Here is a 26,985-nt window from a genome sequence, read left to right as displayed (position 1 = left end):
TTTCTTTAAATATCCCAGAAAAATCATATGCATGTTTAGTTGAATTGTAAAACTGTTATTTTAAGATATGAGTACCCTTTCTTATGTTTACTCCCCCTCGGTGCCTTTCGATCTAGGCTTTAAAATCTTTTTATAAAACTTGGAGGACACCCAAAGTACGTATTTAGCTTTATGTTTTGTTTTTTAAATTAAGTCCGCATTCTACAAAATCACAGAGTGGAATGCGACAGAAACGAAGAGCGCGGGGGCATAATTTTCGGTGGAATATATTTGACCCTTTTCTCTAATACGCGTGCACGCCGCCATTTGAAGTCTGACTCGCGCGCGCGCTCTCATGGCCGCCTCGCGCCCTCCCCTCTTATTTTAACACTGTAGCCAACTTGTCCGCCCCGCGTGCCACACACACACACACACACCATCTCGTCGAGTGCGAGATTTTCCAAGGCGAGATCAGGAGATGGTTGAGGAGACCACGGCGGCATCGTCGTCGTGCGCGCCGGGATAAAGGCACCGCCGACGCCGTCTGGACCCGTTAACGGTAGTGCCCCCGACAGGCTCGCGCAGGCGACGGGGGAGGCAACACGCTCGAGAGAACGGAAGAGCGCGCAACACGGCGGCGGCAGCAGCAGCACGCACCAGCTGGCACGAGCGTGCCGACGAACAAACCGGACTTGGCCAGACTATGAGCGTTTGTAAACAGAGGATATATCGCATCTTACTGGCACTTTGCACCGTCTGTGCCGATTATGGAGGGGAATACGAATGTCTTTTTAAATTTTTTAATAATTTTTTGCCTCCGCGTGGGATTTTAAGCCGATAGGGCGCGCGAGGGGAGGGCAGTAATTCTGTGCTGAACTCCACGAGCGAGCCGCCCGCCGCCGCGATGAGGCGAACCTCGGCCTGGGGAAACTACCCACCCTGTGGACGGAACACGTCTTTGGGCGCTACAGTTGGTCGTGTTGGGGAAACTCGGGACTGAAATGATTTAAAACCGCGCGCAAATGTTTAATAATAGTAAGTGGGGAAAACAAAAAAAACCGTGAATACTTTAAACTCGCTGGAAGTTCGCCGGAGTGTTTTGGGTCGGTGTCGGACGGGCTGGTGTGTGTCTGTTTTGTGAATGTGATGTGTGTTTTTGTCACCCAGATGTGTTACGGCCGTCTTGGAGCTACACGCGAAACGGGGGGACGTCGGTTTAGTTCTTATCCGCTTTAGTGCTTCGGTCTGGTCCTCAACAGTCGTTGCACGAAAGTCTTCACATTTGCAGTTTGAGTTGAGCCCTTCTGAAAGCAGGAATATTAACGGTTGACATCCGGAGTGGGAGTTCAGGAAAGGACGGGGCTCCTCCATGGGAATAGGCCCTCGTCTCCTGCTCGACGGGGCGTAAGAGGCGGTCAGCTCGGACAGGGAGGAGGCTGGAAAGCCCCCATAATGACCATAATGTCTCGTTTTTACTTATCAGCAGGAATACAGTGTTACCGTTTAGCCCCGCTGTTATAAAGCAGTCGGATATATACTTATTAGAGAGTTAAAAAAAAAACGTCTGTTGAGAATTGACGTCTTTGTAAATGGGAAAGAATGCGAGTTTTTAAAAAACTTTTTTGACTATATTTTTCCAAGACTTGTGCCAGGTTGTTGTTTTTTCCCAGATATAGTCCTAAAACGAAACGGATGAACTCAGGCAGAGACAGAAAGTGTATAACGAAAGTCTAATTTGTAAATATGAAAAGTGCAACACTTATTTCACGGCGGTGCTGGTTCATCTACACATGGGAAGGGACTGTGAATTCTGCCATATCAAACTACCGGAGAGGGGCTGGAGGGAAACGACGCTGACGGGTTTAAAACCGGTCCGTTTTGGGCTTAAGACTGTCTGTCCGGACCCGTGTTGTAATTTATTCTCGACGGTATGGATTAACGACCGGTGCTGCCTTGAGACCGAGTCAAAACGATGCGTTGTCGTACGAAGGCCAAAGCGTATGAAAGCGTTTCAGCCTTGGCAGAGCGCCGGGGGCAAAAGTACACGGCGCTACTTCAGCGCCGCCGAACATGATGGGATCCGACCGCTGACGTAATCCGGGCCTGGATTATCATCTGCTCGGTCAGTCTGAGCTGGTCAATCATAACGCACAGGGCCCTAAGAGCACGGAAATACGTCTGTTCTGGGCTGGATTTAGGGCAGCTCGGACCAACTGCTTTTCTTTTTTTTTTTGTTATTTTCTTTCCTTTAAAAAATGATTTAATGACCTTTATCTGTGAGGTGGCCCTCTTTTGAGCAAATGGCTGATATGTGATAGCCTAATTTGAATTGTACACTGTTGCCCTTGTTGTCATGGCATTGCCAAGCCAGCAGCAACCATTCCGGAACTCTGAGGTCAGCTGCGACGGCGAGGGAGGCGAGGCGACCGTCCGGATTGCCGACGCCCGCCCGCAGTGTCACGCCTGCCTGGAGAGAGGGAGCGTGAGTGGCCAGGGCGCCGTGGGCTGCTCCAAGCCCTGCAAGTACAGCATCTTCTCCAGCTGCAGCTCGGCGGACTCGGGGACGCGACGGCCGACGCTGACCAGCCTGCGAGGGCAGCAGGCGATCCCGCCGCTGTTCGAGAGGTCGGCCGGCCAGTGCTGGGACCCCAAGTTCGACTCGCCGACCCTGGAGGAGGCGTGCAGGGAGCGGTGCTTTCCGCAGACGCAGAGACGCTTCCGCTACGTGCTCCTCTACCTGACGGCCGCCGCGCTCCTCTGGGGAGTCTACTTCGGGGCGAACAACGCCCGCTGCGACCCGACGAGCTTCCTGCTCCCGACGGCGGCCTTCCTGGTCCTGTGTCTGCTCCTGTTGCTGTTCACGTTCACGCAGCCGTACGTGTGGCTGCACGGCCAGGCCTCGCTGCTCCTCACCGCCGTCACATTTGCCGTCACGTTGGCTCCGCAGCCGCAGGCCGCCGCCTTCGCCCACCTGGGCTGGTCGGCGGACGGCAACCGGACGCTAGCGCCCCCCGCCGGCGTGGAGGGTCCGTGCATCTCGCCCGTAGGGACCTTTTCGCTGTGTATAGAAGTGCTACTCCTGCTCTACAGCATGCTCCACATGCGCCTCTACGCCTCCGTGCTCCTGGGCCTTCTCTACTCTGTGCTGTTCGAGGCCCTCGGCTGGCTGCACCTGGGACAGACGAACACCGCCGGTCCGTGGGGAGACGGTTCTGACGCGGTGCCCATCCTGTGGCTGGTGCCGGGCAAAGTCCTCCTCCACTTCTGCGCTCATGTGATCGGCATCCACCTGTTCGTCATGTGCGAGGTGCGAGCGCGCAGCACCTTCCTCAAGGTGGGGCAGGCCATCATGCACGGCAAGGACCTGGAGGTGGAGAAGGCCCTGAAGGAGCGCATGATCCACTCGGTCATGCCGCGGCCAGTCGCCGACGAGCTCATGAAGCAGGGCGACGACGAGGGCGGCGAGGGCGGCGGCAAGCGTTCCAGCTCCGCCTCCGGCCCGGCCTCCGGCTCTGCCCCTGGCTCCGCCTCTTCGTCCAGCCCACGGAGCAACAAGCGCAAGAAGACGTCCATCCCGCGCGGGCAGATCATCTTCCGGCCGTTCAACATGCGTCGCATGGAGCCCGTCAGCATCCTCTTCGCCGACATCGTGGGCTTCACCAAGATGAGCGCCAACAAGTCCGCGCCGGCGCTGGTGGGCCTGCTCAACGACCTGTTCGGACGCTTCGACCGCCTCTGCGAGCGCGCTCGCTGCGAGAAGATCAGCACGCTGGGGGACTGCTACTACTGCGTGGCCGGCTGCCCGGAGCCGCGCGACGATCACGCGTTCTGCTGCGTGGAGATGGGCCTGGGCATGATCCAGGCCATCGAGCAGTTCTGCCGGGAGACGCGGGAGACGGTGGACATGCGCGTGGGCGTGCACACGGGCACCGTGCTCTGCGGCATTCTGGGCATGAAGCGCTTCAAGTTCGACGTGTGGTCCAACGACGTCAACCTGGCCAACCTCATGGAGCAGCTGGGCGTGGCCGGGAAGGTGCACCTGTCGGAGGTGACGGCCCGTTTCCTGGACGACCGTTACGAGAGGGAGGACGGGAGAGTGGCGGAGCGTGTGGGTCAGAGTGTCACGGAGCAGCTGAGAGGTAAGGGTGCTTGGGGGCCGAGATTCGAGTTGACTTTTCAAAACTTGAAAGCTGGTGTGCAAGTAAGCTGAGCATTGCTTTGTGCGGTCGTATGGGGTGGCTGACCAGGAGCGGTCTGGTCAAGCTGGATTCCATGTTGGCTCATTCAGCACTGCTGCCAATAAGGAGTGGAGTACTAGTCATTTTATCATCCGGTGAATCCTGTTTAAGTTGTGAATAAATTGGGTTTGTCTGCTGATTAAAATTGACCTCAGCCTTGTGTTGGAGGTAAAGTAAGCCAAGCTCAGCATTTGTGGTGAACCAGAAACGCTGCCAGAACAAGCAAAACAACAACAACAAACAACCACCACTCGGTGTGGCGTCAGTGTCTGTAACGGGTCTGTATTTGTATTGGCTTGCCCCGGCCCAGGCCTTGCTGTTAGCAGACTCAGAGGGCATTAGCGGCTTGCCCTTTGTGTTTGCGTGTCACGGTATACTTTAGCTGTGCATATTTGCATGGTAGCGATAGCAGCTGATAAGAATGCAGAGTAAGCATGGCTGTCGCGGGCGGGCGCGGCGCGTGATGAGCCGGGATGGGGTTTTGCCCCGATGCCTCCTGCTGCCACTGGACCGGCCTTCCCGCGTCATTCCCCGCCGAAGGAATCCAGGAAAACGCAGGGACGCTGAGATTTTCAGGGCGGCCGTTGAGGCGAAGGGGTCTGGAGAGCAACCCTTTCTTTGAAGCTCGGTTCGCAGAGTTTTGTTTGGAATGCTGACCTATGACCTTTGTAAAAGCACAGGGGGCTGTAGGGTGTTTTTTAGCTCAGCACGGTAGTCTCTGGCATGTAGAGAGGTTTGTAGGTGTCCGAGGACAAGCCCTGCGTGCACGGCTCAGACTCAGAATCCTTCATCCTTCAGACCCACAGCGTTTTCTGCCCCAGCGTCCTGCCCGGTGATTAGCAGGAGCGGAGGGCCGTATTTCTGCACACGTGACCAAACCTTCTCTTTTTCTCATCACCTTTCCCCAGCTTTTTAAACCATTGATGTCTTTCGCTCTTATTTTTTCTTTCATTCTCTTGCTCCTGCTGTCCGTCCATTCGCCCTAAATGAACACCGCCAGGTTTTTCTCTCTGATCATCTGAGCCATTGCGGCCATGATGATTTAAGCCATAAGGAGCAGGCGGTGTACTCGGTCTGGGTCCTCGGGTTCTTGAACCACCTGACCAGTCTTGTGCCGTTACACGTGCATGTCTATACCATAACCTCTGTGTGTGTGTGTGTGTGTGTGTGTGTGTGTGTGTGTGTGTGTGTTTGACAAAGAGGGAATGACTGAGAGAGTGTGAAGGTTTGAGATAGTGTTTGTACTTTGACACTTCGGTATTAATCAAACGACTCGAAACTTCACTGTCTCAGGTGTTCAGTTGTAGAGGGGGTGTGAATGTGTGTGTGTGTGTGTGTGTTTGCAAACACAGCATCAGCTCCGTAGCACTTTGCCCTGCTGTTTCCATGCTGCTGTTCTGTAATGAGGGCTCACCACTTGGTTCCCAGAGCCCATGTCCCCTCCCCAGGGAAGGCCGTCCCACGCTGGGGCACAGAGGTCTCTCTCCAGAGGTCTCGCCGCTCACTCCACTCGCTTTGTTAAGATTGCCATGTCACAGTTTTAGGAAATCGGGCTCCCTGCATGGGTTCTGCTGCATCGAAGCACACCGTCTTGACCTCACGTCCGTCTGCCCCGATACACACCTCCACCAATCCTGTTATACGCCTGCATTGGCAGTCCTGCATGACGCTTGCTTTTCCATTAAGCCTACTTGAGAGGTGAACTCAAGGACCCTTGACCAGTCCAAGACTGGTCATAACCATTGAGCTACAGACCTCCAGTGCTTGTAAGTTGTGTTTTGATTCAAAGCTTGAGATGGTTTTTTTTCTCCTTTGTTTCTTTCATCTTTTGTTCTCCTCTGCGGTGAGCTTGAAGTTTCAGCTCAGCCGGTTTCACGCATTGTTGGGTTCGTTTGATTGGGCTGACGGTGGTGTCATTCCAGTACTCAGCACTGTAAGCAGGCCAGAGTCTGGGAAATGGTGTCAGAATGTAAATATGCTGCTTGGTGATTAAACACAGAGTTGGAAGCACAAGCACTGGTGATGCAAAAGGTGGTGTCTGTCTTCCTGGTCGCGACAGATGACTGTGTAAAGTGAAAAGTGTCATAACACCTATTACTAGGCCTGTCACGATAGCAAAATTTTCAGAACAACATATTGTCCCAGAAATTATCGCGATAAACGATAATATTATATTTATACTTGACGCGTCGCAAGCGGCGCGAAGGTCCATGCGGCGAAAATGACGTAATCGCAGTGGCTCCGCCCGTGCGGGAGGGCGTCGCGCGCTATCGATTCGCGAGGTCGTGCACCTCCAGAGTTGCAGGATTCATGCAGGTTTAAAGGTGGAATTCAAGCACTTGTACGTCACTTTAAAGGTCCATTTCAATAATACCCGGCACGTTAAACTTAATTAAGTTAAATCTTTATATATATACTCGGAATAATTAGCTTTTTATCACATTATTTAATGGATGTTTATTTTCAAAACGCCCAATCTTAACGTCTTCACGTTCTCTCATGTTTCGTCCTGGAATTACAAGAGGCTCGTATTTGTTAACGTAATACGAGAGAACTGTTCAGTCAGACAGATATTTGTTGTGAAACGAACAAATTCCAGCACTTTTCAAACCTGAAACACAAAAGCAACATTAAAGTTCGTCAGGTAAATGTTCATTCGCCTGTTTTTGAGGGGTGTTTCTTATACTACCACATATCGTTTCAAACAACACTGCAAAGAAAAGTAAGTATAAACGCTTCCAACGTTCGCGGAGGTAGGCGGAGTTGCGCGCTACGGTCACTATAATAAACAACCATTAAATAATGTGATAAAAAGCGAATTATTTCGAATCCCAAGGCTCCCGCTAAAAGACAGCTAACGTTAGCCACTTCTTTTTCCAGTGCTGCACCGTATGACAAAAATTGCGACCATTGGAAAGCAATAATGGGTGCGGTGGCATTTCATATTGCAAAAGACATGATAAGTTTAAAAGCTCTTGATGGTGCTGTTGTACTATTTTGGCACATGTACATTTTAATTTTAAATAAAAACAAAAAAGAATTAAGCTCTTTTTGTTGTTATACAAGAACTAATAAAATCGAAATAGCAATCGAAAATAGCTCATAAATGTGAAAAAAAAACAGATCCCCCCCCCCCCCCAATATCGCCCAGCTCTAGGACACGTATCGCTGTCTCTCTTCTGTGTGGTGGCCCACTTTTGGTTTTGATGCTACTTGATGCTGTGTTAGTTCATTTGGGAACTCATTTCATTTGCATTTACGTCTTCCCTGTTTAGCTGTGATGCGTGCTGCACGTTAATTTTGTCTCGCTCGTGCATCTGCGTTCGTTTCCTAAGCAACATCCATCACGACACCCAACAGTGACATCGTCCCCGTCCTGCTAGAGGCTCCGCTGTACGTAAAAAAAAAACATTTAAGCGTTTAAAACGCCAACTGCTCTGTGCCATGCTCGTGTGTGTGTACAGTTTGGAGGAATGTGGAATGGGTGCACACACTCGTTTGAGTGTTCCACTTTCTTTTGAAAAGGGTTCGGCATTTTTAGGAGCAGGCGTGTCGTCTGTTGAGAGACGAGATTAAAACTCTCAGGCCAGAATAAGGGATTAAGGCTTGGCGCCTGCCACTTGCTGCTGTCAGGGATTGGTGAAAGAGGGGAGGAGAGAGAGAAGAAGGGAGGAGAGGTAAGAGAGTCCATTTGGGCTGGTTCTTAGCCTGGGCATGAACTGTTTGACATGCTGGGTTTGTTTTAGGTTCTCTCTCTTTTTTTTGTCATTCTCCTTCTTTTGCTCCGTCTCTACTTTCTCTTTCTGTCTTTCTGCTCTCTGACTCTTCCAGCTGGCCACTGTGCACTAATCATGCCCAGAGTGTTTCTGCAGATAAGGAACCACCCTCATCACACTCTCGCACGCACACTCACTCACACACGCGCGCACACAAGCCGCTTTTTGGGCGATATGCCTAGCGCTGGTGTCCCCTGGCAGTGCGGCTGTGAGTGTAATCTCTCAGTGGGGTTTACACAGAGACTCCGTGCACCCCACGCTGCTGTTTGAGAAGCTCCACAGAGCCCCATAGGGCAGATGCTGTTGAAGCAGTGCTGATCCAGGATCTGTTTCCTGAGCCCTAACCTACATCAAGTTCCATTATCCAAGAAACTTGGGAGTCTGATCTCTGATGGGTCAAAAAAAGACCACTTTCATTAACGGCGATTAACCCGGTTTACCTGAGGACAGCGAGTATCAGAATGTGTGTGTGTGTGTACATGCACACACACACACACACACACACACACACACACACTGCAACAGACAGGTTTGACCAGTAATAAACTAAAGAACAAGTTTGTGTGTATCCGTATTGCACGCTACACAGCTATTTTTGTCTCTCTTGCCCTAACTAATAACCGATGAGGTCTGGCTGGTCTAATTTAAGCGTTGGTACGGTGTGTGCGAAGCAGAATGTAAATAGTCAATATGGAACATGCCCTAATAAACAAAACTACACACCTCCAGTTGATAAAGCTAGAGACACATGAGCCACTGGAGGATTCTCACGCTTTTGTGCAGCAGCAGAAAACGCGGAGGAGATGGAATGACTCTTTTTGTTTTGCTTGTAGGCGGCAGGCATGAGGTGGTGGCATTTAGCCTCCGAGAAGATCCCGCAATCCAGTTCCGAGATCTAGCGTTAGTTACGAGTTCAGTCCGTTACACTGAGCGGTCATGACCAACTCTCTCTCCCTTTTTCCAATTCTCCTGTTTCCCTTTAATATATTCACATACTAACACACACACTCTCTCTCTCTCTCTCTCTCTCTCTCTCTCTCTCTCTCTCCCTCCCTCCCTCCCTCCAACAAAGGTGCTATTTCCACTCCTGCTAAGCATTCCAGGCAGAGATTGTTGAGTGAGAGCAAAGATATCATCTTGTCAGGTGATGTCACTTCCTGTTCTCTGCTAATATGTCCTGATCTTTTGTCTTTGTTTACGTCTTTATTTTGGAGAAACTGTGTAGGGTGTGTGTGTAGCATGACAGTGTTCATGAGTTTGTATTGTGTGGGTAAGAGTGTAGTATGTAAAGGGTGTCTGTGTAGTATGTATGGGGGGGGGGGGGGTGTATTTTGGGGGTTGGGTACAGAGGTGGGCATTCCAGGTTCAGAAAGTAAAAGTCCTCACCAAGATTTTGCTCAGGTTTCCTGGATTGTGTTGATTCCACTATGTTTACCTGACTGGCACTAATTAGAAAAGCAATCAAGCTTGAGTAAAATCCTGGAAAGGAGTTTTCCTTTCTGAACCTGGAATGTCCACTTCTGGTTGGGTATAAGTGTGCACAGGTTGTTTGGCTTGGCCACGTCTCATTAGGAGGCTGGGGGAACAGTAATGTAATCATTCGTGTGTGTTGAAAGGTGGTGGAGGAATGTTCAGTGTCCAAGGACAACTGCGTGTGCACACAGACACAAGTGCACATACACCATACCTGAAGTTTACATACCTGAACATTCATACAGAAACACGGCTCACACACACACACACACACACACACACACACACACACACACACACACACAGCGACCCTGGCTGAGCTGCTTCACCTGCAGTGGGAGATGTAATGATACAAAGTCGTTCCTCTGCTCAATTATATATAGATGGTGGTGCGCGCACACACAGGTCTTGACAGGTTCTGTTACATGTAGGGACAGAGGCCAGTGGAGTCTGTACCCTTTTGTGTATGCTTGTGTGTGTTGGGGGGTGAAGGTGGGGGACGTACATCGCAGAGTGAGGGAGTCAGTAAAAAGCAGAGGTTCTATGGTCTGCAAAGCAGCGTGTGAATAGGAACGGGTGAAGGAGAGAGAGATGGAAGAAGACTGGAGAGAGGGCAATGGAGAAAGATGGAGGAAGAGGAAGACTGAGGGGGAGAGAGGGCAATGGAGGAAGACTGAGGGGAGGGGAGAGAGATGGGGGAGGAGGAAGACTGGGGAGAGGGGAGGGGAGAAAGATGGAGGAAGAGATGGTGGGGAGGAGACTAGCAGTCATCCTGCAGCTCATCACTCTGCCCTAATATGGAGGCACAGCCACAAAGCGAGAGAAACAACGAGAGAGAAATTGGAGAGAAACAGAGAGAGAGAGAGAGAGACCATGAGTGAGAGAGAAATGAGAGAGAAAATAAGAGAGAAAGAGAAATGAGAGGGAGAGAGAATGAAGAGGGGGGGGGTAAGTAAAGTTAGATCTTGAGGAACGTGGGAAGTTGGAGACAGAAAGTGGGAAGTTAGCCATGGGAAGGAGGAACGAAGAATCGGAGCACTAGACCTGAGAAGAAAGCACCCTTAGACCCCTGACCTTCAGGCTGATAGGGTCTTATTTCTGTTTTATTAGGGAGGGGTTTTAAAACACACACACACCAGTCGTCTTAAACATCATCTCTCAGCCACTTCATCCCACTATTTCACTCTTGGCCTGTTATTTCTTTTTCTCAGTCTCTCCATCTTTCTGTTTGTCGATCAGTCTGTTCCCTCAGAGTTGGCAAGGAAGTGCTGTGGTTAGTTGAAAATGGAGTGCAACTGCTTTGGCTTCAGTGTCCACACACACACACACACACACACACACACACACACACACACACACACCATCTACGTTACTCCATCCCAGGAGAGGGATCTTTTGAGGAGAACTGAAGCCATCTTGTGCTGCTCCCTCCATGAAGTGGAGCTACGACAGCAGTTATTGGCTCAGGGGTCATGTGACAGGAAGTGGTGTTGTGATGCAGTGGGTAAGGGGTTGCCATTAAGATTGCATGCCCTTTACTGTGTGGACAGCGGACACTAACAGGTAATCAGATCTTTGTATCAGATATTTACCCCATGGACTAAACATTAACACATCCATCTGGATTACTGGAGTTGACTTCAGAGGCTGACCACAATTATTAAACCAATGCAGATATCAGGATCACATACCAACCGCTTGTGTAAACACCCTGAACCAAAATCACGAGCTGACCCGGTTGCATGGAGCTGCCTCAGGCCTCCAGCACGCCTGACCCACAGCCCCCACGAGGACGTGTGCGGCCCAGAGAGGCCGACGGGGACGAGGGAATGTGGTGGTGACGTAGCGAGCCCACCTTGTTGCGTTCCTCAGCACACGTGGGGGTTGGAGGTGGAGAGGGTGGGGCAGGGGGAGGGGCAGGATGGAGGTGGGCGGAGTGAAGGAGTGACTGAATCCGGAGTGTGGCTTTGAGTGCGTATGAGGAATGTCACAGGCAGGCCACGTGGAAGGCAGAGGGTGTGTGTGGGTGTGTGTGTGTGTGTGTGTGCACGCACTTCTTCATTCCTCACACACACCACTTCCTTGTGTCTTTCCAGAACAGATTTTCCATACCCACTGATAGAGACACAATATAGACGCTGAATATGCATCATTGATGGCTCCCTATTCATACAGAACTGTCCATGTGTGCATGTTCCCACCCCTTAGCAAACCCCACCCCATTTCTGATATTCGCACGATTTTTCTCTCTTTCTCCCTCTCTCGTTTCTTCTGTGCTCATGCTTGCTGATACCCACACCATGAGAACCGATTCCAACCTACTGATTAACTCTATTAACCTTCTATTACAATTTTGTGAATAGAGTTTTTGGATTGATTCTCTTTGGGGAAGTTATACACTCACCTACTTTCCTCACGTAGGACAGATGGAGAGAAGCTGTTGATTGCAACTTTAACAGAACTTTGCAGTAGGGCTCGGACATCTGCGGTTGATGGAAGCTCCTCCAGGCTCCTGCTTAGCCTGACTGGAAGCTTGGTGTGTGTGTTTGTGTGGGTGTGTGTGTGTGTGTGTATGTGTTAATATAGAGAGATAATGGAGATTATTACTGCATTATGGTTTTCTGGCTTGACTTATTGAGGCAGTGTGCAAGGCTAACATGAGCTTGTGTTACACGGAAGGTAGTTTTGTTGCGCTAACCATCTAGAGCAGGGGTGGGCAATTAATTTTTACAAGGGGCCATATGAGAAATCTGAATTGTGTCAGAGGGCCACACAAACAATTATGACGTCATCACAGTGGCTCCGCCCACCGCCCATCACGAGGTCGACACAGTGGCTCCGCCCACCTCACGCAAACGTTTATATTTGCCGCTTCTGGAATTTAGGCTAAATACTTGAAAATGTTTGAAATTGTAACTACTTCGTTTCACAACAAATAGCCATCTGAATGAACAGTTTTCTTGTATTACGTTAACAAATACGAGCCTCTTGTAATTCCAGGATGAAACATGAGAGAATGTGAAGACGTTAAGATTGGGCGTTTTGAAAATAAACAACAATTAAATAATGTGATAAAAAAGCGAATTATTTCGGATCATTTCGAATATATGTATAAATATTTAACTTAATTAAGTTTAACGTGCTGGGAAATATTGAAATGGACCTTGAAAGTGACGTATAAATGCTTTAATTCCACCTTGTAAAGGTGTATGAACCCTGCAAACATGACTTTGTTCATTGCGCTGAAGCGACGCGCGCGCAAAGTTACAAAATTCGAGAGGTGCACGACCTTGCGAATCAACAGCGCGTGAGACCCTCCGCCACCGGGATTACATAATTTTTGCCGCGCGGACCCTCGTGCCGCTCGCGCCGCGTCAAGTATAAACCTGGCTTAAACCTAGCTTTAAAGCACTTCTACGGCACTTTCAAGGTTCATTTCAATATTTCCCAGCTGACTCCGGTTCTCTCTAAGCTCGGTTTCTGGAACGGAAAACCCTGAGTTTTCATTAACTCTGAGTTTACTTACCTGGTTTCTTCACTGAATCCGCTTTCTGGAATACCCCCTGTTCAGTCAGCTATTTGTTGTGAATCGAAATACAGTTACAATTTCAAGCATTTTCAAGTACTTTAGCCTAAATTCCAGCACTTTTCAAACCTGGAACACAATGCACAATTAAAATTCGTCACGTAAATTTTCTGCCGTTTGTGGAGGTTCGCGCGAGGTGCAACGTTCACTCCCGAAAGTATAAATTCAGCCTTAACTTGTCGCTGATCACCTACAGTGTTTCTCGCACAGCTCACACACACACATGTAGGTACGTCCACACGAAATTAACACAAATGTAGCGCTTTCAAAATAAAAGCGTCACAGTTGTATTGCACGCACGACATAGATATTTGTTTCATTTATGATTGGCCTCTCGCGGGCCGGACAGGGACGCACAACGGGCCGGATGTGGCCCGCGGGCCGTGGTTTGCCCAGGTCTGGTCTAGAGAAACATTTGTCATCACCATGATGTTACTGTGCACAAAGTAATGGAAGGAAGGAGCTGAAGAAGAGGTGAGGGTCCCTCAGAACTCCACTCATCTGAAGAAAAACGCACCTTTGGGAAGTGGCGGTTTCTTTCTGAGTTCTTCGTACAGGCGCAGAGCATACATGCGTGTTGTCCATCAGCTTTTGTCAGTTTGGTGTGTGTTGGTGTTAGGGTTGCAACGGTATGAGATTTTAACGGTATGATAACCATCTCAGAAAATATCGCGGTATCACGGTTATCATAGTATCACAGTTTGTTACATATTAAAAGATACACTGACCCTTAAAGAAATAACAATGCTTATTGTAATGTTTAACTACTTATTGTAGAAACCTGGAACTATTGTATACAAAATGTTTCCTTTAAAAATAATAAGCTGTACACCTGTTTATATAAATACTGCAAAATTAGAGAAACCTAAATCATGGATTTCAGTAGGGCTACAATTACTAAATTAAGTTTAAATTATTTAATATCTGATAAACTGAGCCTGGGTCAGTGTCTGATCAACAACTGTTGTAAACGTCCGTTTTACTGCCAAGTTGGAATATAACCAGATACTGCAGAAAGAGGATTTATTTCTGACATGATCCTCACAATAGAGATTTCTATTTTGAAGCTCACACAGAGTCTGGTTTTAACATATGAAAAACAGGCACGTCAGAATTTGAAAATGAACGCATGTAAATGAATGGCGTGTTTCGCATCCAGGGAAAGCAAGGACCATAAAAAGCTATTTTTATACTCTCGCGAGTGACCGTAGCGCGCGACTCTGCACACCTCGCATTGAACCTCCGCGAACAGCGGAAGCGTTTATAATTGCCGCGTCACATTCTTTGCAGTGTTGTCCCAAATGATATGTGGTAGTACAGAGCCGGAGTGGATAATCGGGAGATTCGGGAGGATTCCCGATGGGCCGGCTCATATCAATCTCTAGTTTGGGCCGATTGGGAGGAAAAAATTATTTTGGGCCGAATTTGGGCATGAAACTCCCAGGCTGAAAAAGGCGTCCACTCCGGCCCTGTGGTAGTATAAATAAACACCCCTCAAAAACAGGGGAAGGAACATTTACCTGACCAATTTTAATGTTGCTTTGTTTCAGGTTTGAAAAGTGCTGGAATTTAGGCTAAAGTACTTGAAAATGTTTGAAATTGTAACTACTTCGTTTCACAACAAATAGCTGTCTGACTGAACAGTTCTCTTGTATTACGTTAACAAATACGAGCCTCTTGTAATTCCAGGACGAAACATGAGAGAACATGAAGACGTTAAGATTGGGCGTTTTGAAAATAAACCATTAAATAATGTGATAAAAAAGCAATTTATTTCAAATCATTTCGAGTATATGTATAAATATTTAACTTAATTAAGTTTAACGTGTTGGGAAATATTGAAATGGACCTTGAAAGTGACGTACAAGTGCTTTAATTCCACCTTGCAAAGGTGTATGGACCCTGCAAACCCTTTGTTCATTGCGCATTTTGTTCAAGTTACAAAATTCGAGAGATGCATGACCTCGCGAAGCTACAGTGCGCAAGGGCTTCGCGCATAAACAGTTGCAGCAGTGATGGCAGTCACCGATCGCGGTTAGCATTAGCTCTTCAGTGTCAGTTTGGTGTGTCCCTAGCCTTAAAGCTTCTTACCACACACACATTTCAGAGTATAGGAATCATGAAGCACCTCTGTCTTTCTACAAGCTTAGAGATGAGTGTGTGTGTGTTTCCTCCATGTTTCCTCCCTGAGGTGCTCTTCAGAATGTGTGTTGTCCTAAAACAGGGCGACTGATGAATCAGGGCACTAAACAGAAACCGCGACACACCCACCCACACGGGGCCATATTACCTAAAGACTATATCAGTAACATGACCAATGACGAGGTCGACAAATTCTCATCACCAGTGATGGTGTCACTGTGCAAATTCAGCACTGCTCAGTGACTTAGTCAGACTAGGCCTGTGGAGCTGTGGATAACCCCATACTCTTTCCTTCTCTCATTCTAACTGAGTGTCTTTCGGTTTCTCATTAACCAGACAATCTGTGGTGATTTTTCACCAAAGGGCTATTAAAATGGCCGGAGCCACTCCTGAAGCTCTTCCATTAAAGGGTAAGACCCTTGATGAGGGTTCAACCAACATCCATCAGTCAGTGTAACGCTTCACTGCAAAGTGGAGGAAGTGATCTAATGGGCACATGACTGGTGGTCGCATTAATGACCAGTTACGGCCACAAAAGAACAAGGGTCAGCTGACAGACATACGGGCGTGTTTGTTTAAGAAATGTAATTGATTCTCGGTGAAGTAGTTTCGATTATTGCAGTTTAACCACGTTTCTTTACTTTAACATTCCATAATGGATTTTCCTGATGGTTTTCTTAAGAAAAGCCAGTACCATTAATTAAAGAGGAATGTAGCCAGGAAACAAAGGTTGTGACGAGGCACGTCTGAGCACGCGGCATGCTGGAGTTACCCTGGCTATTAGTTACCCTGGATTTACCCTGTTACCCAGTTACCCTGGAGTTACCCTGGCAGTGTGTGTCACCACATCACGGTGTCATGCTCATGTTATGACGTAGCCACGTGTGGCTTCTGGGCTTGGTGCGTGTGTTGGGCCCATGTGGACAGGTGGCCTCCAGGAGATGTGAACTTTGGGGGGTTTTGTTTTTTTCTTACGCAGTATTAAACTTATTTTTAAACATGGCACCAGGGTGTTTAGTGCTTTGCACTGTAAATACACATTCTTGGATTCTGAACCTGATCCAGCGTGGGAATCTATTAGAGTGCTTTATGTTTGTGTGGTGACTTGATATGTGTGTGTGTGTGTGTGTGTGTGTGTGGGGACAGGGCTAAAGACGTACCTAATCTCCGGGAGGAAGATGGGTTCACAGTGTAGCTGTTCTCAGAACAGTCTGGGGCGAGACTTTGCTGAAACGCTGAGTCCCTCTCCAAACACACACGCTTCAGACATCTCACACTCCACCATGGCTGAACATGGCAAGGTAGGTCTCACACACACACACACAGCTACTGATGCACGTGATTGTGTATATGTCACCACTCACTATCCCAGGAGTGGGGAAGGTTTCTCTCGAGTCTTCCATCTCTGTGTGCTCTCTCACTCCCCTCAGACCCCGTGTGTGTCCTGTGGGGGGAGTGTGGACCCTGGTGGCAATCAGATCTCTGAGGAGGCCAATCCAAATGGCTGCCAGGAAGAGGGCAGGACCAACAGCAACAAGGTGCTGAACACACACACACACGTTTCCAACACACACCATACCTTCCCAACACAGTACCCCTACACACCATACTTTCCCAACACACTCTTCTCACAACCACACACACACACACCACTGTAGTGTCCCAACACAGTATCATATACTTACACACACACACACACACACACACACACACACACACACACACACACACACACACATACGTGTGAGGGAGAGAGAGAACTAGAACACTGACATTTTAATAAAGGGATTTAGCAAAGTACCATTAACATAATTAAAAACCTTTTGAAGAAATGAAGCTGTAGCTGACGTCAAGGAGACATGTCTGGAGAAACTGCACTCCATGACGTTCCGGAACTACTGGCCTCTCCGAGCTGTGTAAACAATACAGCACTGCTGTAAAACCTGCTGTCATTAGGCCCCCCAAGCTAATAACTAAACGATCACTTACGCCGTGCGTGTGATGTTTGTCCAGCTACGTCACCCCTTGCTGTCAGCACCACGGACGCTATACTGGAAAGTGTTGGCTGGTTAGCTTATGTTGCCACCACCTGACTGTGATGAACTGCTGTGTCCTCCGTCCTGTTCCTTGGTGGCTTTGCCTTCACGTGCTGTCATAACGCCATTGTGATCACGTAGCTCCTTGCTGGCCTAAACCTGCATCACTCCCTCCCATTCGGAGGGGCGGGGTCTCATATCCCCATATATCTGCCGAGGTGTGACCGAAGACTGGTGGAATTTCTGCGTAGTATTCTTTTCAAATTTACTCGAAATCTGCTTGACTCAGTGCAGTGGAATATCTGCTATTGAGGCCATGCATATCAAGCCAACGGAGTTGGAAATGCAATTAGAGCGAACATCAACAAGCAAACACACCCCGAGGAGAACAAAACCTTTAGGCTAAGGGGTGACTGTAGAGTGGTTGGTGTTATGAGGCAGACGGCATTCCTGACCACGGCTTCACCCTTCTTACCCCACCAGTTCCCAGCTGGGTGGAGCTCTAAAGCAGCTAACGGTCTCCTGAGCCCACTGTGTGAGGAGGGCACCCGGGCCAGCCAGACCTCCGTCTGCGACATGCTGCAGAAAGATGGGAGCTTGGGGACGGGCGGCTCCGCCCACGGGGCTGGTGCAGGAGGCGGGGCCATGGATCACTCCGCCCTCATCCCGCTCCGGACCAAAGGCCTGAGGGAGAAGAGCGATGTACACTTTGTGGAAGTGATCAAGGAGGACAGGTAGGGGCTATGTGAAGAGGTGGGGGGGGGGATCTAATCTGGGAGCCCCAGATCTAATGTTTGTGTCTTGTTTCTTACATCTTTCGCTTGTTCTCTTGTCTGCCGTGTGACATTCCTGACATACGCCCCCTGCAGCTTGATGAAAGATTACTTCTTTAAACCTCCAATCAACAAGCTGAGTCTGAACTTCCTGGACAAATCCCTGGAGTCCACCTACCGTGCCAGCTATCAGCAGGAGGTATACATACGTGCTCACTCCGTCCCACGCGCACAAACACACACTTTTACGCACCATTAACCAAAGCATCTCACTGCTGCTGAGTTGAAGTCTTTAGAATGTGGGACTGGACAGCCCTGTGGACTTTCTCAAGAACATGCGTGTTGAGACCACTGAGTCTGGAAAACATTTCAGTTTGGCACGTCTTACAACAATCCTGCACAGACCTCTTCTGGTTATTAGCGGTACTGCAGTCTGATTGCCTGTCTGTCTGACTGCCTGCCTGTCTGTCTGTCTGTCGCAGGTGGTGAGCCATGCCGTCGTGCAGACGTTCGCCAGCCCTGTCTTCAGCTCCATGCTGGACGTGCTGCTCTCGTGGGCCGTCTTCCTCGCGCTCACGCTCGCGTGCTTCCTGTACCCCATGGTCACCATGGAGATGCCCCCGGCAACCACGTTCGGCCTGGCAGCCGCCGCCGGCTTGCTGGACCTGGTCTCCCTCGTCCTGTCCATCCAGTGAGTGAGCGAATCACAGAAAACAGTCACACTGTAACGGAAGGCAAAATCAGCCTTAGCGTCGTCTTCCTCTGTGCTAGGATCTCTCTGTGCATCTGTTATATCCAGTCTCGGTGTTCTGGGGCCTGCATGATTAAAAATTTAAACTTTATTTAATCATTTGTTTTAAAAATAAGGCGTTTTTTCTGTTTTTCTGCATAGTCATTGAATCTGCTGGTGGCACTTAGTTTTTGAAGGAGCTCTCTCGATGCATCGCAGGGGTTTAGTGAAGCACAGTGAGGCCTCGTTGTTCTCCTGAGTGCAGATAGAACACAGCAGTGAATAACTCAGTTCTTGGTATTGGATTCAGATATTTGGTCCTTACGGTACAGCTTCCCATTTACAAATCAGCTGCTTTAACTGGCTGCATGTGAATAATATCTGTAGTTAGCATTCTGTTAACGAGGCTTTATTGCCTGAACTCTCGTTTGTCACGCAACAGAATGACCTTCTACTTGGAGGATGCGTCGAGCTGCACGCAGTCCCTGCTGAAGCTGGTGTCCGGCTGGGTCCCGCGCCACGCTATCGGAGCAGTGCTCGTCTCCCTACCGACTATATCCGTGTTCTCCCACCTGGCGTACAGCCGGCACCTGCCTATTCAGGTAGGGGAATGAATTAGAGGCAGGACTGAACATGGGGAGTGAGACAGACAGGACTACTGAACACGTGGAGTGAGAGACAGACAGGACTACTGAACACGTGGAGTGAGAGACAGACAGGACTACTGAACATGTGGAGTGAGAGACAGACAGGACTACTGAACATGAGCAGTGAGACAGACAGGACTACTGAACATGAGCAGTGAGACAGACAGGACTATTGAACATGGGGAGTGAGACAGACAGGACTACTGAACATGAGCAGTGAGACAGACAGGGCTACTGAACATGAGCAGTGAGACAGACAGGGCTACTGAACATGAGCAGTGAGACAGACAGGATTATTGAACATGGGGAGTGAGAGACAGACAGGACTACTGAACACACGAAGTGAAAGAGACATGGTGAGTGAGGGATGACTACTGAACACCGGGGAATGAGACAGACAGGACTACTGAACACAGGGGAATGAGACAGACAGGACTACTGAACACAGGGGAATGAGACAGACAGGACTACTGAACACAGGGGAATGAGACAGACAGGACTACTGAACACAGGGGAATGAGACAGACAGGACTACTGAACACAGGGGAATGAGGCAGACAGGACTACTGAACACGGAGTGAGGGAGGGAGGATTAATTGAACATGGCGAATGAGAGAGAGACAGGACTACTGAACGTGGGAAGTGAGGGAGAGGGAGGTGTGTATAGCGGTGTGTGTTTTGTTGGTCTGTGTGCACGTAGTCCGTATACTTTTATAGTCTGATGTAATATGCTTGAATACGTGAATAGATTTGGCTTCTTTATAACAACTCCTGCTCTGGGAGTTGTGGTCACGTTTCTCTTTCTGGGACCCATAGGTGCTGATGTTCCTGTGCTGTGTTGTGGTCACGTTTCTCTTTCTGGGACCCATAGGTGCTGATGTTCCTGTGCTGTGCGATCATCATCGCCATCATTCAGTACTGCAACTTCTGCCAGCTGAGCTTCTGGATGCGCTCTGTCCTGGCCACCGTCACCGGAATCTCTCTGCTTGCTGTGCTCTACAGCACCCCCACCAGGCTGAGGTCAGACACTACACCACTCACTAACTTCATGGTAACCAGGCATGCAGTGGAGGGTACATTCACATAAGTGTCATTTATGTTCCTTAATGAGAATTAGAATCTATTCATCTTTTTGAGTTAACTCTCCATTTTAAGTTTTACATGTATAATAAAAAATTCAGGTAAATACTGTACAGTCTTATTTTAGCAAAACAGCATTAGTTATCTGACGAGGTGAATTTCAAATGCTAAATGTCAGATATAAGTAAAAAGTTAGTTATGATATAAACATTGTTAGCTAACTCACTAGCTAGCATGTTAGCTAGTGTTCCATACAAGCTGGTATGGAACCGTTTGTAGTCTCAACGAGAACAGTACAAAAAAATTGTTCTGGACAGCATTGATTCTAAATGATTAATTTTAAAAGAATCTCACAAAGAGAGAGCAGTAAACCAAGAGATGGTGTAAGATGATTAGAAAGAGGATTGTGGCAGTAACGTTTGCAGGTGGCTGCATGACTGTGTTCATGTGCGGTTGTGAGTTTATTCAAAGTCAGAGTGGCGTGTTCTCCAACAACCTTTTAACTGAGTGTGACTTTCTCTCTTGCAGCGCTAGTGAGGGATTTCCAGTATCTGGGTAAGTGTGCCTTTCATTTCTGCCTGGGAGATGGACTAACTCCGTCAAACTAGCAGAAACTAGCCATAATGCCGCTGTTCTCTGTCTTGAGCGTGTGCTGTAGAGATCTGCCCCGCCCGTTCAGGTGAAGCTCAGCCTGGTAATTTCCATGACAGACTCTGCCCTTTTGTACCTGCCGTTCCATGGCAGGATCCTGTAGACTGGAAGGACATCAGAAAAATGCTAATGGTGCAAGTAACAAACGCCAGTAGCCTCTGGTTAGCGTTAATGTTGCGCAAAGGTCAAAATGCCATTTGTCTACTTAATATTTCTCTGTTATTGCTGCATAATTTTTTCCATTGTTGCTGAATTGCAAGAATCCCATTCGAAGTCTCACTATGTCAGTAACCTAAAATGCCTCACCTTCTCATGGCCTTATATAGTGGGTGTTTCTGTGATGTGGTTGTCAGATAGTTGTTATGTGGGTAAGTAAAGGGTATGGTTGGCTGCAGGAAGACAGTTTGTTTTATTTTCATCTCTATTTGGAAGAATTTGTTGGGAGAATATTTATTTAGCAGATTTGTTTTTTTTTTTTTTTTTATAAATGAACAAAAGAAAATCCAGACCTAATATGTTTATCTGTGGCATAAATTTGTCTCTGGTCTCCTGCAACAGAATTAAATCAGTGGGGAAATTAAATTGGAAATAAATAGGAATTGATTTAATAAGATGAATTACAGTATCATGTAGAAATTCAGTTCAGTTGGGCCACATGTTGAAAGGTTCACCCCGAGTAGATCCCAACTAGACACCGGTTTTGATAGGTTCACCCTGACTAGATCACACCCCTGCCTGATATGATGATGATGGTGGTGATTGAGGTGGTACATACTGTCCTGCAGTAACGTGCTGGTTCTGAATGCCTTTGTCTTTCTTGTCCACTTTCAGGAACCTGAGTAACATGAGTGTCACTGCAGGTTGGCCAGGCGGGGCACTCCACGACCCATATCCCACGTCGCTGGACCTGCTGGTTCCAGAGGCTCTGCTCTCCTTCTTCCTGCTGCTCCTGCTGGTCTGGTTCCTCAACCGCGAGTTCGAGGTGGGCTACCGCCTGCACTACCACGGCAACGTGGAGGCCGACAAACACCGCATCAAGATCCAGAACATGCGGGACCAGGCGGACTGGCTACTGCGCAACATCATCCCCATCCACGTGGCGGAGCAGCTGAAGCTGACGCAGAGCTACTCGAAGAACCACGACAACGTGGGCGTGATCTTCGCCAGCATCGTCAACTTCAGCGAGTTCTACGAGGAGAGCTACGAGGGTGGCAAAGAGTGCTACCGCGTGCTGAACGAGCTCATAGGGGACTTCGACGAGCTCCTGCGCAAGCCTGCCTTCTCCAATGTGGAGAAGATCAAGACCATTGGCGCCACCTACATGGCAGCGTCGGGGCTGAACGGACGGCAGTGCCGCGAGCAGGCGCACCCGCATGCCCACCTCTGCGCCCTGTTCGAGTTTGCATTGGAGATGATGCACGTGGTGGACGACTTCAATAAGAACATGCTGGGCTTCCAGTTCAAGCTGCGCATTGGGTTCAACCACGGGCCGCTCACCGCCGGGGTCATCGGCACCACCAAGCTGCTGTACGACATCTGGGGGGACACGGTGAACATCGCCAGCCGTATGGACAGCACGGGCGTGGAGTGCCGCGTTCAGGTGAGCGAGGAGAGCCACTGTGTCCTTAGCGAGATGAACTACGCCTTTGACTACCGAGGCACTGTCAACGTCAAAGGCAAAGGGCAGATGAGGACCTACCTATACCCCAGACTCAACGAGACCGGACCGGGGTCTGCACGGTTGGTCAGGGCATCTGAGCCTCAGGTCAAGGAAGATGGCATTACCGAGGAGACCACTGATAAACTGCCTGGCACAGGACTTGGCGTGGCCTCCAATGCAATGTCTGTCTTGCTGCCAGGAGCCGACCACCTTCAGTCCTCCACTTCCACTGGTGCCTGCTCTAGCGGCTTTGAGGTGCCTCATGGACCAAGCGTGAGGCCGTCCGAGTTGACGGAAGAGTGGCACAAGGATGCTTTCAGAGACCACACGCTCATGGGGAAGGCTATGGAGAGGGGCCCTTCTCCTTCTCCCCCCACTTTAAGTGGCACGCAGCCACCATCGATAGCACAGCTAAGCGCTCCATTGGCCAGACCAGAGACACCTTTACAAGGAGAGGAGGAGGAGGACGAGGAGGCAAATGAGTGTTCGAGACTCAGAGTGGGAGAGAGGCTTTGATCAGCTCCTGTGGGTTATGGTCTTCATCGCCTGCCGCTATGCTATACCCCACCCCCATTTGTTCATCTGCCTCAAGCAGGAGAGAATATGGTAATGAGGTTCACCTACTGAGGTGCCTTCAGAATCATGTTCAGTGTAGGAGTCATGTGACAGCATGTTTGGCTTCTTGTTTAAAGAGCTTTATGACAAAAAAGTGTTGTGATGTTCTTTAGGGGTTTGCTGTGTGGATCACAGTCTGACACACTGAATGGTGGGCAGTGAGCTTAAAGTTCTGATGCTCTCGCTGCTTTCATCCTGTGTGTTTTGTTTTGTTTGTGTTTTGTTTATTAAGTGCCTTCACGATAAATGAGTAAACGAACATGATCAGTGAATTAAATGAACAAATCAGATGTGTTAGAACAATACTAGCATGCTGGCGGTAACGACCGCAACAAAGGACGATTACGTGATTGTGTTTTTAATTCTTCCTTTGTAGTGTGCATTTCAGAATCATAGCAATTTGAGCCGTGACCTTTAGCATGAACAGGGCCGGTTGTTGGATGTAAACAAGTATTGAATCCTAGTTCTGGGGAATATAATTGTATTAGATTAGATTACTTCCTGAGGCAGTCACTTCTTTCTTCCTTCAAAACAGAGTGCCACAAAAGGGCATGTAAAGGAAAGTGGCCATATTTGATAAACACAAAAAAAGAGGTGTGTTTTAAATTCGAATAACATTTTCTATGTTTTTTGACAAACAATCACAAGCTATGAGCTTATCTAAGCACAAGAATCTGAAAAAAGGGGGAAAAAAATCCCAAAAACAAAAAGCAACAAACAAATGAGAGATAAGGGCCCTGTGTGTGGTGTTGGTGTTGAGGGTGGGTGGGGAGGTTGGGCAACACCTTGCACCCCCACAGCACACACTCTGGAAGGGCACGCCATTCCCCGACGGTCTGAAAGGCAGCCATGCGTCCAAACGAACAAGACCCCATGTCCTCCCGTGCATATTAGCAGTCAGAAACTCTAGCAGCACGATTTCACAGCGATAGTGCTATTCCTTTTGTGAGAGTTTTCCTGGTAGACACATTAGATTGTGTGTTTTTTCTTAATGTAGTGGGTTTGCTCAAGGAGACATTAGCAGTGATTTATATAATTTTTATGGCTTTATGGTGGAGTTGCCTTACATTTTGCAGCAGGACAGTGGAGAGCTTATTCCTTATGAGAGCTTTTTTTGACAGGCCAAAGCACAAAATGGAATTTAAGGGAATGCAATAGGGGAATTATAAGGGATCCTTTTTCCCAACAGATAAGCGTTTATCATATTAACCCGGTTATTACTGTGAATGACTTGTTCTCTGAAGAATTTCCCTTTATTTACAATTTGAAGTAGGCTGTTCTGTCAAAGCACAGGAAAACGTTTGGTTTTCAAAACCTTTTAGACAGTGACATAGCTCCTAAATGTTGAGGTTGGGTATGGTTCCTTGTCTTGGTTATCATTACAGTCACAAAGTCATTGAGATGTTTTCTCAGACTGTGCCAGTAACTTTGGATGGCCTGCCTTATAGAACGAACTGTCTAAATTTGATTCTGTTCACATAACTGTGGCCTTGGTCAGGAGTGATCTACTGTATTGGTGCATTTTTGAATTGTCACTTTAAAATTGGTTGACATTTTTGGTGCAGTTGAATTTTCAGTAGTTTTCATATTTAGTGCCTTTTGTTATGAGTGTGAGAAACTGATTAATTCTGGTTATATTGGTTTTATAGTTTAAAAGTTTAACCTGTGTGTGTGAAGCTGTCTGGGCAGGGGGTGGTAGCAGGGGCGGAGTGGTAGATTTAAACATCTACTTTGCTTTTATTGCCTCACCCCATCTCAGATGTTCTTGTTTACACCTGGGAACCCTAGAAAATGGTCTGATATGTGTGGTGGTGTGCACTGCATTTATGCCAGGAAACTAAATTTGATACCTTTCCCACAGCCTGGAGGAGTTGGTAGTCCTCTTTTCACATGAGATTTGTTCGCTACAGTAAGGCAGGACGGCCATTTCACGATCATCTTTAAATTTTTTATGTGTAGGACAAGTACTCTGAAACATTATGCATCACTGACAGAAGTGTTCTTTGGCTGTGCTTTTAAATTATGGATTCCATTTTTCCAGAATTCAAAAAAGGGAAAAAAAAAAACAAACCCCAAAAATAGAACACTGTAGCTTAGGAAACCTTGGGATGGAGAAGGGATTTTGCTATGGAAACCTTGGGATGGAGAAGGGATTTTGCTATGGAAACCTTGGGATGGAGAAGGGATTTTGCTATGGAAACCTTGGGATGGAGAAGGGATTTTGCTATGGAAACCTTGGGATGGAGAGGGGATTTTGCTCTTCATGTATTCTATGGTGCACTGCTACTCAACCACACCACACTTGTGTCTGAGTACTATTGTTACTTCAGATATTGCAACACTCTATCAGCTTTTTTTAAAGCAAGCTGACAGTATTTAAACATTTAAACCTAATTACTTATGCATAGTTATGTGTGAGGATTATTTTTTTTTGAGTTAACAAAAATTTCAGTTTGAGGTGTTTTTGTTTTTTAGTATCAATTGAATTTATATTTATAAGTTCATATGGCTAGTATGGTGTTATTGTGCAGTCACGGGGCCTGGTGTTGAGTGGCATAGTCATAGAGACAGGCAACCCAGCAGAAGTCATCACTCTTCTCGGACGGTCTGATATGCATCTTCTCCCTGGCCTGACCATCCAGAACACAAAGCACCTGTTCTTCTGCTGTGGTGTTAATACCCTGTGGAGAAGGATCAGAATAACGTTAGTTGAAGCAGTGCCCGTCTTTGTGCTACTTAGCAAAAAATTTTTGTTTGTTTTTATATATATTCTGAAGAGGGAAACGCCACAGACAGGAAAAAAAAACCAGACACAGAATAGTACCCCTGGACACACGCGCACACACACCTCTTGCTTTTAATAGCACGTGGAGTCCTATCATGAAGTCAGAATGATAAGTTTCAGTGTTCTGAATGGGTTTTGTGAGATGTGGGTTTATTTTTTATGGGAGCCTTAAAGAGTGAGAGAAAGTGAGCAAGAGCACTAATCTTGCCACAGATCATTACGCTGATAATACTTTTACTGTATCAATCATTGTTTGAGCCACATAACTATCACTACTTCATTTCAACATCCATCTGATTTAGGAATGAAGGTTCTGGTTCTGTTCTGACAGAACTAAACTGATATAGAAAATGTGTGCCTTTGTATTTGAAACTAATTATGTATCTAAGATCAGTATAACTAAAGTCGATGATGTTCAGAGTGGTACCCGGTTGTTTAAAATGTGCCATCAAATCTACCTTTTAATGAGTATTATATTTGCTTGTGCCATATGGGAGCATTTTTATGTATACCAAAGAAATTGGCAACGTGGACTTTTAATTTGTAATTTGAGCTACATGGACGTGATTTTATTTTGCCATCAGTCAATGTTTGCCATTGTTTTTCATGTAGTATATTTGAATTTGAGTCATTTTGAATATGATTTTAATTTTATTGCTACATTTTTGTGCACATTATATACATTTAATCCATACATGAGCATAATCTGTATACATTTGCACAATTCACTTTGTATGTACATATCCATATCTATTGTTTTATTTGAATTTTTAAAATCGAAAATACATGTGCATGTGTCCAGATTTTGAGAATG

At 47.6% G+C, this 26,985-nt stretch overlaps 1 protein-coding gene and 1 long non-coding RNA gene across 2 annotated transcripts; one reads left to right on the top strand and one right to left on the bottom strand.

Annotated features, from left to right (window-relative positions):
- The first annotated feature begins 348 nt into the window (after positions 1 to 348).
- Positions 349 to 25,509, top strand: adcy9a (adenylate cyclase 9a). Its single transcript, XM_076985176.1, has 10 exons — positions 349 to 4,118; positions 16,341 to 16,495; positions 16,625 to 16,732; positions 17,714 to 17,964; positions 18,100 to 18,202; positions 18,486 to 18,694; positions 19,176 to 19,335; positions 20,252 to 20,400; positions 20,989 to 21,015; positions 21,943 to 25,509. Exons 1-10 carry the CDS (start codon positions 2,333 to 2,335, stop codon positions 23,285 to 23,287), a joined length of 4,293 nt encoding a protein of 1,430 aa, XP_076841291.1. The 5' UTR covers positions 349 to 2,332; the 3' UTR covers positions 23,288 to 25,509.
- Positions 24,938 to 25,838, bottom strand: LOC143485665 (uncharacterized). Its single transcript, XR_013122974.1, has 2 exons — positions 25,621 to 25,838; positions 24,938 to 25,554 (listed from the first exon to the last, which is right to left on the bottom strand). It is a non-coding gene; the product is annotated as an uncharacterized LOC143485665 (long non-coding RNA).
- Between the last annotated feature and the right edge of the window lie 1,147 nt (positions 25,839 to 26,985).

The sequence above is a fragment of the Brachyhypopomus gauderio genome, unplaced genomic scaffold, assembly GCF_052324685.1.
Source record: "Brachyhypopomus gauderio isolate BG-103 unplaced genomic scaffold, BGAUD_0.2 sc37, whole genome shotgun sequence".
Lineage (NCBI taxonomy): Eukaryota > Metazoa > Chordata > Actinopteri > Gymnotiformes > Hypopomidae > Brachyhypopomus > Brachyhypopomus gauderio.
This window is presented reverse-complemented; position numbering and strand designations above follow the sequence as displayed.

Coding starts and splice junctions, on each gene's coding strand:
- adcy9a (XM_076985176.1), top strand. CDS start 2,333: ATGGCATTGCCAAGCCAGCAGCAACCATTCCGGAACTCTGAGGTCAGC. Junction 16,733..17,713: donor GCAGGACCAACAGCAACAAG/GTGCTGAACACA, acceptor TTACCCCACCAG/TTCCCAGCTGGGTGGAGCTC. Junction 17,965..18,099: donor GAAGTGATCAAGGAGGACAG/GTAGGGGCTATG, acceptor CGCCCCCTGCAG/CTTGATGAAAGATTACTTCT.